The 14770-nt window shown below is 37.4% G+C and overlaps 1 protein-coding gene across 1 annotated transcript in view; it reads left to right on the top strand.

The window, feature by feature from the left end:
• Window positions 1-13998, top strand: part of LOC106878828 (charged multivesicular body protein 2a) — a 35613-nt gene extending 21615 nt beyond the window's left edge. Inside the window, exons 3-6 of the mRNA XM_014928167.3 lie at window positions 5793-5972; window positions 9385-9512; window positions 10553-10614; window positions 12768-13998. Of these exons, the coding sequence (XP_014783653.1) occupies window positions 5793-5972; window positions 9385-9512; window positions 10553-10614; window positions 12768-12892 (495 nt within the window). The 3' untranslated portion in view covers window positions 12893-13998. The remainder of the gene's footprint in view (window positions 1-5792; window positions 5973-9384; window positions 9513-10552; window positions 10615-12767) is intronic.
• Window positions 13999-14770: the final 772 nt, after the last annotated feature.

Below are 14770 nucleotides of genomic sequence, written 5' to 3'. Positions count from 1 at the left end.
TATGCCTGTGTGTGTGAGTGTGTATGTTTGATGGGGTGTGTGCAACAGAGAGAGTAATGTTGATGGTGTATGTATATATGAGAGAGAGGGAGAAAGAAAGAAGAGAAACAAAGAGAAAGAAAGAAGAGAGAGAGAGATAAATGAAATTTATCATTCAGTTTATTTATTTATTATGAATGGCTTCAGTGACACACACTCACATACACACACGCACGCAGGTTGTTTTAATCGATTTTCTCTGTAAGTGTGGGGGCTAGGAAAAAAATAGAAAGTGCGTTCCAATCTATGCACCCGTCACCACATGTGTGCCATTTTTCACGCGAATCCACTCAGCCGTTTGGCCATGAACCTCAAGGCAAGAAAGAATACAACGGTCGACCAACTTCAATTTATATTATAGATATTTTTTTAATTTTTATACAATATTGTTGACAGTGACTTTGCAGTTTTGGCCAGCTAAGCCATCGTCAGACCGTCTATACCCTGCAGCTTTATCAAGACATCTTGTTAGATCTCTGAATTCCTCTTTCTGTTCCAACACATCTCTTCCTCCTACCTTAGCATTTCCTTCAAAACATTCACAGGCCTCTATATCATTATGCATTATAAAAATACTTTGAAAAGGTTTGGTGAGAGAGTTCTACTTTTTCTGGCATCTACTCTTTCAAACCACATAATGAATTTCCCACCTAAAAAATTACCTTATGATTAAATAAATTTGGTCATCTGATGTTGTATTTTCTTATAAGTCAGTGATGTAGGTGTAAAGGTCTGACTAATGTTCCAAGTATTTCACTGCTTAGATATTAATACTTACAAGCATAATCTGTGTACCATAGTTAACACTTAATGCAGACACATCACAGAAAGCCAAATTAACTGCACTATTCTTCCTGAAATAGCATCTCTTATAAACATACATCATCATCATCGTTTAACGTCGGCTTTCCATGGGTTGGATGATTTGACTGAGGACTCATGAACCAGATGGCTACACCAGGCTCCAATCTGATTTGGCAGAGTTTCTACAGCTGCATGCCCTTCCTAACGCCAACCACTCCGAGAGTGTAGTAGGTGCTTTTACATGCCACCGGCACGAAGGCAAGTCAGGCAGTACTGGCAACGGCCATGCTCAAAGTGGTGTATTTTACGTGCCACCTGCACAGGAGCCAGTCCAGCGGCACTGGCAACGATCTCGATCTCACAGTATTTAAAAAAAAAAGGAAAACACATAAATATATCAGTAGTAAACAAAAATCCAACAGCAGTGGATGCACATTTTTGCCTTTTTGGAGTTTTGTCTAGAAGCAACTGCATGCAAAGACAAAATCCATTGTCAGTGACATTGGGAAACAGTAGTTGAAATATCACTTATGGTGCAATTAGTTGGCCAGCTCAATAAAAATTTGGCTTTCCAAGATGTATATGTAATCAGTATGATACACAGATTGCTATTTTAAACTTCTTCAGTTGCACATAACAAATTAGCATTTACATATTAACTTGAATGTTTCTTCTTTCCTGGAAATCAACCTTATTTCACTGAATAACAATGTTTGAATAGGACATTTGGTTCAAGGCTTTTTTTTCTATCTTAGAACTAACAGATCAGCTCTTATATTGTATTTTATTTATACAAAACCAGTTACACTAATCTCTAAATTAGGATAAGTATGAAACTGCCAGTAATAAATCTTAGATTTCTAGTGTCAGAGCCAGCAATTTTAGGGGAAGGGTAAGTCAATTACATTCAACCCCATTGCTCAACTGGTGTGTGTCAGAAAAAGCATCCAGCTGTAGAAAATCTACTGCAGCATATTTTATTTATTTTTCCATGCCAGCGTGAAAAAATGAATGTAAAAACAAACATATATCAATCATTATTATTATTTCATTCTCACAATTAAAACATAGAGCATAACTTTGCTTGAATGGCTAATTAAACTAATTATACAATTAAACTAATTATGCAATTATTTTCACACTTAGCATTTCCTTTCATTAGCCATGCTATAACAATTTAATCCATTTACTTTACCATTCTACAGTACAGAAAACTATACAAATTTTACAAAAAATTTCGGTGACACATTCACTTCCATGCTTCAACAGTTCTGCAATTTATGTTGTCTATTCTAGGGGATTTATTGCATTCCAGGGGATTTATTGCTGCTGTAACTTCTGAAGTGCATTTTAGCTCTTGCTGAATATTAAAGGAGCTTTCATTTCTTGATTGTTTTAACACATTGCTAACTACCCTTGCTTTGTGACTGAATTTCTTCAAAATACTCTTGCCATCTATCAGCTACTACATTTGCTTCATTTAGTAGGTTGCTATATTTATCTTTAGTTTCATATTTAAAGTACTTATTCTTTGCTTTAGCAGATATTGAAGCATTTTATAATACTTTTTCTTGAATTATATTTGCTTCTTCACCACCTTTTGTTAATCCTTGTATTGCTTGTTGCTCTAATTTCCTTTTCAATTCCAAATAGCTGATTTGCTCCATTTCTGATGTTTAATTTTCGTACTGTTTCTTGTTTTTGGATCAGTTATTAAATGACAATTGATTAACCCATTAACATTCAGATTACTCTGTCAAATATAACACTTATTTATTCACTTTATTTTGAATTAATCATGCATTATCTTGTAAGTTCAAGATTTTGAAGATGTCATTGTTTATTTTTAGATTAACATTTAGATTAAATGTAACATTAGATTAAATGTAGGGTAAATGTGATAGGTTGCATCTGGTCAGTTTCAACAAAAAACAGCTAGAATATTAGGGCCAGATATGACCTATTTAAATGCTAAAAGGTTAAAACATTTACCCAAGGATTCCTAACTTGCGTCACAAAGTATTTTGTGAAGTTTTTCTGTTCTTGCTGGGGCTAGAGTAAAGGGCAATTGCCCATGTCCTTTACAGACCCTCCTACACTGGTGAGATTTATGCATTAGTACCATTAATATTCTTTTTTGGACCTTTATAAGTCAATACCTGCAGGAAAGATATGACCAGGGAAGGAATTTCAGAGGCCAAATTTCTGGGACAGGACTCAATGTAATGATTAGTATAAATCCTGGGGGACAGGATTGGGTTAGACACAACATGGGTAATGGGAGGAAAGGTTTCTTATAGCAGAAACAGCTGTAAGTTTATGAAGTTCATAAGATAATTGTTTATTCCTTTGTCATCTCATTTTCTTATTACCACTCTGTACTCAACTAATGCTTCATTCTGAAGCATATATGTATTGAGTTCTACACCAGGTTATTAGTCTTACAATGCCTTAGCAAAATATATATATATATATATATATATATATGCATACACACACAATGACAAAGAAACTAGTTGTGGCCTACCAAACTTCTTGTTCATGACTTGTGTTGAGTTGCATGCCCTTGTATATCAGGGTTGATATGATTAACTAACACCACTGAAGACAGTACTCTAACATGGCCATTGTCTAATGACTAAAACTAGTAAAGGAGTAAAATACTTGCATTCATTCACTAATGCGTATGTTGTGTACTGCAAGTAAAATTCTTCTTGGACAATTAAAATACTTTTAAATTAAAAAAAAACTGAAATCAGTTTGGTTAACCACATACATGCACACACACACACAGTCATGTACACTAACGCATGCGTACATTTACATGAAAAATATTTTTGTTATGACAGTTACATAAAACCTATGTAAGCTTATGTGTAAACACACACGCATACTTAGGTACATCATGAGAGTTACATCTAAGCACTTGATGCATATATTCACATCATATTATTCTACACATACATTAATTTGCATTTGCATCCACTTCTTAACCCTGTTCTAGAATACTGAATTTAACTAAGTATTAGAATTATGAAAGAAAACCTATTTCCCAAATGGTGAGTTGGTTTTAATTCTATATTCTCACTGCACAAACCAAAAGTTTCAGTTCCCACTTGGGAAATTACAATCTTTAAAAAAAAATGCAGTAGCAAAGATAAGAACACAATTTAATAAAGTGCTGAGGCTATTTACCTGACACAAGCTAATGAGGGAGAGTTTGTGGTTGCTCAAAATAGCAGTCAAATTCACATCCTGCTGTCTTATTAAATGTTAGGATATATGAATTAATCATAGCTACAGTACATTTGAATAAAAGGGTTAAATAGTTTTGGTTGGAATCTCTTTGAACTTGGGTCTGGTTGATCAGAGCTGTCAGGGGTGGAAAATAACAGCAACCATAACACAGAACTTTTCTTTCATTGTTAAAAATAACAAGCTGTATAAAACGTGTGTGTGTGTGTGTGAAACATGAGCATTGAACATTGGAAACACACCTCAGTTGGAGGTATATTAGCTGAAAATTGTATGTTGGATGTGTAATGATATTTTACATAGAAGCTCTAAGATAATATAAGATGTGAAAGTGGCTTGGAGTTAGCAATATTTGACAATGTGTAGGAGAAAAGTAATTATAGACGTGTGATGTATGTAAATGGATGATGCATGACTCTATGGTTAATTTTTTTTTTTTTTCCTTGTAGCCACATAGATCTGAGTTCAATCTCACTATGTGGCACCTTGGGTAAATGTCTTATACTGTAGCTTTGAGTTGACCGATGTCTTGTGAGGGAATTTTGGTGGATAGAAATTGTATGAAAGTTCATTGCTTGTGTGAATGTGTATGTAAAGTAGATAGATGTATATGTTTGTATCTGAGTCAGTTTGCTAATGAAACTGTTGTTGTCTCTTAACCCTTTAGCATTTAAATTGACCATATCTGGCCCAAATATTCAAAACCTGTTTTATGTTTAGACCAGTCAGATCTAGCCTATCATGCCTACCCTACAATGTCATTCTAAAAATAAACAGTCGCATCATCAAAATCTCAAAATCATGAGATAATTCAAGACTAATTCACAACAGTGTGAATAAGTAAGCATTACATTTGACTGAAATGTGAATGCTAAAAGGATTAATAGGAAAAATAGTAACTTAGTCTTTTGATAAAATGTGATGAGTGAAATGAGTAGTAGTGTGAGGGTATGTGCTATAACATGCCACTGCATCCCCCATTTGTTGGTGATTCCTTATTCCTGGCAGATGATACCTTTGCACCACTCAGGTGACAATCCGCCAACCCGTGGGTTGGTGAGGGGTTTTGCAAGGTTAGAATGCACATCCCATTTCCCCATGGCCAGATGTGATTTTCATGGCAAACTGGTAACAAACAACATCTCTTGTGTGATCAAGACAAGCGCATGCACACACACTTCTTTCAGTTTCTGTCTACCATTCACAAGGCTTTGGTCAGCCCAGGGCTTTAGTAGAAGACATTTGCTCGAGGTGCTGCACAGTGGGGCTGAACCTGAGACTGCATGGTTAGGAAGTAAGCTTCTTAACCACACAACCACACCTACTCCTACAAGTTGTAATTCAAAAGGATTAAGCATTGGGAAAAATAAATATTGTCGATCTATTTTTGTCATTAACCTTTTGATACCAACTTGCCTCAGACTGCCTATGATATAAACTTTGTTTTAATGTGATTCAAACCCTAACCCTAACCTTCTGTCAGAATTTCACGTTAATTTATGTCCCAAACACCAACTTAATAATGACAGCTATTTTAATAAATTCTTCATTATTTTCAAAAGTACTTAAGACAATGACTGTATTTCAACAGAAATATAACAAGATTAATCTCATAGGCTTTTGAAATGTAACCATTGGTAATTAAATTTTTTATATTCATTGTTATTTCTGTTTATTTATCTATGGTCCTTTAGGATGCTGTAAAAATTATGGCCAAAGATTTGGTGCGTACGAGGCGATATGTCAAGAAGTTTATTTTAATGAAGGCCAACATTCAAGCTGTCTCACTGAAAATCCAAACACTACGCTCTAATAATGCCATGGCCCAAGCAATGAAAGGTGTTACACGAGCTATGCAAACTATGAACAAGCAGGTCAGTAGACTGTTTACTATTTTTGTTTGTTTTTCTTTTCTTGTTTATATGGATAAAAATGTCTTACTGGCAGTGGCAGCAGCAGCGTTGTCATTTAACCATTCAAGTTAGCCATAGTTGAGCAAAACTATGATTGAAGACTTCCCAGCTCTAAACCATCTTATCTTTTTCAGTGTACTGTAAGACTGTGTTATTTAGTCTGTCTTCTTTTTCTAAGACAAAGTATGATTTGATGAAGATTTAGCTACTATTTCAAACAGGCTGAGGCTCTCAGCACCAGACCATACATATTGCAGTATTTAATTGCTCTGAACTCAAAGACTTTGCCAAAGAACTGTTAGAGCCTCCAACAAAAGGTCTTGCTGTATTTAGTTACAACTCTTTGAGTTCAAATTATAGCATAGAGGTCAACTCTGCTTTTCATCCTTCTGGAGTCAATAAAACAATATACGAGTCAAGTATTGAAATCAATGTTATCAACTAACCTCTTTTCCTCAAAAATTACTGGCCCTGTGCCTAAATGAGAAGCTATTGCTATTGTTGGCAATGAAGCGCCACAGAGACAAAATAATATTGTTATGGAATTAATCCAACTTTGTTTGTTTGTTGGGTTTTTTTGTTTTGTTTTGTTTTTGTTTTTTCCAGTCCACTTTGTATATAACAGAAAATGGTGCCTGCAAATGAACAGATAACTTCTCTTGAAGAATTTGTTAACATTTGATTTTGATATCAAAATAAATCAGCTAAATCTGTGGAAACAAGTGATACTGTCTGTCAGCAAATAGTTTTTTTGTTACACTCACCATCAGAAATGCAGTAAACTTGTGATTAGTCCTGTCACTTGTTTCTCCCCCCACTCTCTCTCTCTCTCTCTCTCTCTCTCACACACACACATACACACTCACACATATGCACATCATCATCATCATCATCATCATCATCATCATCATCGTTTAACGTCCGCTTTCCATGCTAGCATGGGTTGGACGATTTGACTGAGGACTGGTGAAACCGGATGGCAACACCAGGCTCCAGTCTAATTTGGCAGAGTTTCTACAGCTGGATGCCCTTCCTAACGCCAACCACTCAGAGAGTGTAGTGGGTGCTTTTACGTGTCACCCGCACGAAAACGGCCACGCTCGAAATGGTGTCTTTTATGTGCCACCCGCACAAGCCAGTCATGGGGCACTGGCAACGATCTCGCTCGAAAATCCTACGGGAGCCAGTCAGGCGGTACTGGCAACGGCCACGCTCAAAATGGTGCATCTCATGTGCCACCCGCACAAGAACCAGTCCAGGGGCACTGGCAACGATCTTACTTGGCTTGCCGGGTCTTCTCACGCACAGCACATTTCCAAAGGTCTCGGTCAGTAGTCATCGCCTCGGTGAGGCCCAATGTACGAAGGTCTTGCCTCACCACCTCAGCCCAGGTCTTCCTGGGCCTACCTCTCCCACGGGTTCCCTCAACTGTTAGGGTGTGGCACTTTTTCACGCAGCTATCCTCATCCATTCTCACCACATGTCCATACCAGCGCAATCGTCTCTCTTGCACGCCACAACTGATGCTTCTAATGTTCAGCTTTTCTCTCAAGATACTTACACTCTGACGGGTATTCACATTGACATTACACATCCAACGGAGCATACTGGCTTCATTCCTTGCGAGCTTACGTATGTCCTCAGCAGTTACAGCCCATGTTTCACTGCCATGTAGCATGGCTGTTCGTACGCATGCGTCATACAGTCTGCCTTTTACTCTGAGTGAGAGTCCCTTTGTCGCCAGCAGGGGTAAGAGCTCTCTAAACTTTGCCCAGGCTATTCTTATTCTAGCAGCTACACTTTCAGCGCACCCACCCTCACTACTAACTTGGTCGCCCAGATAGCGGAAGCTATCGACTACCTCTAGTTTTTCACCCTGGAATGAGATAGAAGTTGTTTCCTGTTTGTTTACAGTCTTTATTGCACCTGAACATCTGCCACAAACAAAAACTAACTTGCTAGTTAACCTGCCTTTGATGTTGCTGCACCTCTTATGTGTCCATAGCTTGCACCAGGTACATCTTATAGAGTTACTACCTACTCCTTTTCTACATACTGAGCAGGGCCATCTACCTGAAGGGGTTTGTGTTTTATCTACCTTCCTACTTATTAGGATTTTGGTTTTAGCTAGGTTGACTCTAAGGCCCTTCAATTCTAGACCTTTTCTTCCACACCTGAAACTTCTCCTCTAGTTCTGATAGTGACTCCGCAATTAGGGCAAGGTCATCAGCATAGAGGAGCTCCCAGGGGCAACCTGTCTTGAACTCCTCTGTGATTGCCTGGAGGACTATGATAAATAAGAGGGGGCTGAGGACGGAACCTTGGTGGACCCCTACCTCTACCCGGAATTCATTGCTGTACTCATTTCCAACCCTCACCTTACTGGCAGCATCTCTGTACATGGCTTGCACAGCTCTCACTAACCATTCTTCTATCCCAAGTTTCCTCATTGACCACCAGATAAGGGATCGGGGGACCCTGTCAAAAGCTTTCTCCATGTCAACGAAAGCCAGGTACAGAGGTTTATCCTTAGCTAGGTATTTCTCCTGCAACTGTCTCACTAGAAATAAGGCATCAGTAGTGCTTTTACCTGGCACGAACCCAAACTGCATCTCATCTAAATTGATTCGCTCCCTAATTAGTTGGGCTATGACCCTCTCTGTAACTTTCATAACCTGATCTAACAGCTTGATGCCTCTGTAATTATTTGTATCTAAAGCGTCACCTTTACCTTTGTAGCAGTTGACTATGATGCTGATACACCAGTCATTGGGTATGACTCCTTCGTGTATCACCTGGTTCGTAATACGGGTGACTAGGCTATAGCCAACACTGCCAGATATTTTGAGCATCTCTGCAGTGATTCCTGATGGGCCGGGGGCTTTCCCGGTCTTCATACTCTTAATTGCTTTATCTACCCTGGTACTATCAACTCGGATAGCTGGTCCCTCTATTGGGTCGACATACGGCAGGCTCTCTTTCTCCCATTCATTCTCTTTATTAAGCAATCTATTGTAGTGGCATCTCCAGACCTCTTTCTTTGCATCCTCATTTAATGCAAGCGTACCATCATCCATGCGAACACATTTCTCTCCTACAACATCACTATTCTCTCTCCTACACTGTCTTGCAACACGAAATACCTCGAGTCTTTGGTCCTCACGGCGCAGAACATTGGCAAATCTTTCCTTATCTGCTTCCCCTCTGGCTAAATAAACCTGTCACCTAGCCTCCCTTCTGGCACATTGGCACACATATATGAAAACCAGTGATGGAACTATTAATAGATTGCAGGTTGCCGAATTTGAAACTTGAAAACATCAAACAATCTGGAATATCAAAGTATTAAACTTCTAATTTATTTATCTTTCAGCTGAAGTTACCTCAGATTCAAAAGATCATGATGGAATTTGAGAAACAGTCTGAGATGATGGATATGAAGGAAGAAATGATGAACGATGCCATTGATGATGCAATGGGAGAAGATGATGAAGAAGAAACGTATGTTGATAAAGCTTTCCTTATTTTATTCTTTTACTGGTTTCAGTCATTGGACAGCAACCATCCAGGAAGACTGCCATCAACTGTGTCACTGCATTGAACTGGGACACTGCTTTGATTCATGATGAAACAACACCTAATTGAAGGAGACTATAAGGGAAGCTTCTAGATATAGTAGCCAAATCTCCCTCAGATCAAACATATGTTACTTTGCTCAGGTGTTTTATATTATATATGTGATATATATTTTTGTGTGTAAATATATCTATATCCATTTATATATATATATATATATGAACACACGCACACTTTTTGTTGACCTGACCATGTCATCTGCTCAATACCATGTTCATGTTTTTTATTTCTTCCTCTACTCTAAACATCATATATTATTTATATATGTGCTTATAGATCTATGCATAGTTCTAAGAATAAATATTTTCATAATAATTCATACACATTATAAACCATACACATGTATGATTTATTATTTCCATAAATAATCATACATACATATGCATACATCATGTCATGAATTGTTAGGTGTTTGTAAAAGTCAAAACATAAAGGCTTCCAAATGGAATGTCTTTAAGAATTGACAAACAAAATCAAAACACTAACAATTTGACAATGTTGATAAACAACACCACTGCTGCATACCAAACCGTATATAATAGAGATTCCAATTTTCTCTTTTCTCTCTCCATCCAGCTTATATTGTCATAAAAAACTATTTCCTCTGATCCAAAACATAAAATGCTATGGATGGCCTAGGTAGAACTTTGACTAATATGTATTTGTAGCTAAAGGACCATCTTCTGTCGTTTGACCCCAAACTGGTGCCTTTGATAAGTAGTTTTCTCTCAGACGGTGTCCCACTGACCCTACTATACTGTGTAGTCAGTAAAATCAAAAACAAACAATGCACATGCACTAAATTAAAAGTATATAATAGTGACAATTTACCCATCGCACCCTGAATATGTATAGTAATTGTGTGATTGATTTCTGTTGTAACTTTTCATCTGGTTTCTTTTCAGTGATGCAATTGTAGCACAAGTTCTTGATGAATTAGGTCTACAGATGTCAGAGGAACTATCTGGTAAATTGTCATCTTTTATTTTAACCATTTTATCTAACATTTATGATTTTCTCACATTATGCATTTCTGAGTTGAATGTCTTATTCATTCATCAACATCATCATCATTTAACGTCCATCTTCCATGCTGGCATGGGTTGGATTGTTTGACAAGAGCCAACCAGAGAGAAGCCTACACCAGGCTACTGTGTCTGTTTTAGTATGGTTTTTATGGCTGGATGCCCTTCCTAACACCAACCACCCCGTAGACTAGACTGAGTATTTTTTTACATGGTACCAGCGCAAGTGAGGGTACCCTTCCAAATGCCAACCACTTCGCAGTGTGGACTGGATGCTTTTTACATAGAACCTGCACCAGCAGGGTCACTCGGTATCTTGCAAAGCAAGAAATTTTGAGAAGGGTGAAGGCATTGAAGGAGGTGATCTTGTGTCAGATGATGAAAGATTAGAGTGTGACAGAGAGACAGAAACAGGTGTCTTACTATAGAGGAGATACATGGTTACCCAGCCAAGGGAGAGGAAGCGAGAGGTAACAAGAAAGGGGACAGAAACAAAGAGTGATCAAGAATGAGGGCAGAAAAGATGTGCTACTGAAGAGGAGATACATCATTACCCAGCCAGAGGGAAGAACAAGGGAAAGAGTGAGAGTGGGAGAAAGCAAGAGTGCAAAAAAGAGCAGGAGAGAGCTGACATGGTGAAGTGCCAGGATATATATTCCTGGTTTTTTGGGACGTGTCTACATATGGATACTCATATCATTTATTTAGCCGTTTAGTGTTCAAACCGGTCAAAATTAATTCCCCCTTTATTTGTTCAAACCGGCCAAATCCAGCCATATCCAACTGCTCTACGAAATCGCTTCCATCTACCAAATATCCTCACAATGCATTGGTTGGTTCGAAGTTATAGTAGAAATCACTTGCCCAAGGTACTACACAATGAGACTGGACCTGAAACCACGTAGTTGCAAAGCAAGCTTGTTAACCACATAGTTATTCCTATGCCTGTGAAAAATTCCCTGCACTGCTGTGACTAAATTTTGAACCTAGGTAGACACATTCACTACCAATGCCCATGAGCTTCTTCCTGTGTAATTATGATTGTCATGTATCATATGCCTGTAGCACATTGATCATACTACAATTAAGCACAAGTTCTCCAGCTGCTTTGCCACTCTTGTCCAACCAGTTCTTGATATTGTCTGACCATTGCATTCTTTGCTTGCATCATGATGTACTACCCTCTACTTTTCTTTCCATGATGATGTTTTCCAAACTTCTGTTTCTTCAAGTATGGTCATAATAGATGAACTTCTGTTATGTTTTTTTACAATATTCAGGAGTTGTAGTCTGTAACCTACTTGTAATATTCATTCATTTGTTTGATGATCCTTGTAAGGCTCATAAACATTCCACCTATACATTAACATTTCAAACGCATTGGCTATGTTCTCTTGAAATTTGTTCAGAGCCCATCCTTCACAACCATAAATGCCTGTTGGCCAAATGAGCACTCACTTTAACTTCTTTTTAGCTTAGTTGGGTCACTTTTGCTGCACCAGATGTTATTAAGCTTTTCCATAAGGTTCTTCATTTAATGTTGTTTCTGTCTACTCAGCTGGAAATGTGTACCAATCAATTGCTGGTGCAGTTTTCTCTCTCTCTCTCTCTCTCTCTCTCTCTCTCTCTCTTTCACACACACACACACACACACACACACACACACACAAGTATCACAATTTTAAAATCTCCTACACGGGGGGCTGAAACTATTTTGTTAGTAAAGCCAACTAATACAAACAGTTATGTACCTTGCTGAGTGAAATACAACAATGGTTGCTTTTGCCAAGTTAGAATCTATGATAGCCTGCTGCCTTGACATCTCAACCATTTTGTTCCAAATCCCTCTCTCTCTCTCTCTCAGTCACATCCATGTTGTTCCACTGGATGAAGGGGGGAGGGGCAAGAGAGTGTTTGCATCTGCTTGCAACTATATAGGCACCTAAAACAATTAGCAAAAGCAACATACCAGCTATGAGATCATACTTGCATGCGGGTCACAGCTAAGCATTTTCGCATCCCTCTCTTTAATTACCTGTTATATTTGATATCTTACTAATTTCTTTTTATTTTTCATTTCTCTCTTGTGATACAGGACTACCCAGTGCCAGTGGAACTCTGGCTCCTGGAACTAAACAACAAGCTCAGGCAGCAGCAGCAGGAGTCAACGATGCAGATGCTGACTTAGAAGCCCGTTTAGAGAACCTTCGACGACAGTAAAATGCAATGATATATGAGTGTATGAATGCATATGTTTGCCTGTGACAAGATTTGAGTTGGTTGAAGTTTCTTTTTGTTATTTCACTGAATGAATGTGTGTATGTGCATATACATACATGCATACACACACACACACTAAAACCAACCTTTCACATTTTCTAACTTAGAGTTTCTCATTGCCAATTTGTTACTATAAGTTAGGGAATATGAAGTGTCAGCTTTAGTGAATATATTATACTCTACACATGCACACATGTGTATATGAATATGTGTTTACATATACATATTCACACATGCACACATACATTTGTACATATTTATTTACAAATGTATGTGTATAAATATATATATATATATATATATATATATATATATATATATATATATGGTGGTTGTCTACTCCTTACACAGAGTTTGACCACCTCTTGTACCTACACCTTTTATATATATATATATATATATATATATATATATATATATATATATGTGCATATGTGTGTACTTGTACATATCTATATAAGCATGTACATATATGTATGCGTGTGAGTTATTTATCTATCTACATATATATATGTATATATACACACACACAGTCACACTTATATGAATATATGTAATTATACATGTATTTATGCATATATATATATACATAAATTTATGTATGTTTATGAGTGTATTTATCTATATTTATCTACATATTTATGTATATCTACACACACACAAACATTCTATGTTAAAGCGCTGAATAGTGACCTTCACATTCAGCATTGAATCAATATTTCTCCTCTCAGTTCTTTTCCACCGCCCACTTCTCTCTCTACAACTTCCTTCACCCAATAATACCCCAATCAGCCAGTAGTTTCACAGTTCCTCTCTTGACATCAGAAGTGTATTCTGTCTATTGCCAAGACTCTTGTCTCTGAAGTATTCCTTTCCACCTAACTATAATTAGGTACTCTAATGAATAAAGTAGTGTTAAATTGGGATATCTCTTTGGGTACAACTCAGAAATGAATGAACACCACATAAGATGATTTGCTTTAATAAATCTTCTTTGTAGCCTCTCAAGTCTGAGAATGATAATTCTGCAAGTTCTTGCTGAACAACCTGCACAGATGATTTGTTTGTATTACTAAAGTGTTTTTGCTGTCCATTTGCTCATTCCCTCCATCAAATCAACATCACTTGTACAGGTGCACAGTGTGTTACATGTCTAATATCAAAGTGATCACAGAGCAATGTGAAATTAAATACTTTGTTCAGGAACGCAATGCACTATCTAATTTGGGAACCAAAACCATTTTAATAAATAAGTTATGCATAAAGACAAAAGCTTTTAATGGTGAACCCCCACCCCCTTATCCCGTGATTACTCCTGTGAATTACACTACATTGTTGTAATTCACATGGCCGTACAATACATTGAATTACACTTATACATAATCAACAAAAAGGACTGTTTCTGTTAGTCACCAGACAAGCCTGTACTACACTGAGTCTACTTCAAGGTTACATGTAGGATACATGGATCTGTGGAATGCTCAGCCTCTTGCACTGTAATACAAGGTGAACCATACCTGCAATTCAGATGTCCAGCATTGTCACAACACTGAGTCTGTCTGATGATCATGAGTGGCTAATTTCATTGAATGAAAAACTGGAACACTTGTTGAAACCAACACAGAATTAATTTTTATATACAGTAAGAAGATACATCTAATACAATGTGTTAAATCATTTATACTTCCACTAGTTTTAAAAGTATTTAAGCATGGCCTAGGTTATATGATGACAGCAAGCTTAGTTGATAATTGAAACAAGTAGTGTATGTTCATTATCCTAGCTTGGTTTATTCAGACTTTTATGCAGTCTTCCCAA

This window comes from Octopus bimaculoides, chromosome 4 (genome assembly GCF_046866305.1).
Source record: "Octopus bimaculoides isolate indiv1 chromosome 4, ASM4686630v1, whole genome shotgun sequence".
In the NCBI taxonomy this organism is placed as follows: domain Eukaryota; kingdom Metazoa; phylum Mollusca; class Cephalopoda; order Octopoda; family Octopodidae; genus Octopus; species Octopus bimaculoides.
Note: the sequence above shows the minus strand (reverse complement) of the source record. Positions and strands in the feature narration are given on the sequence as shown.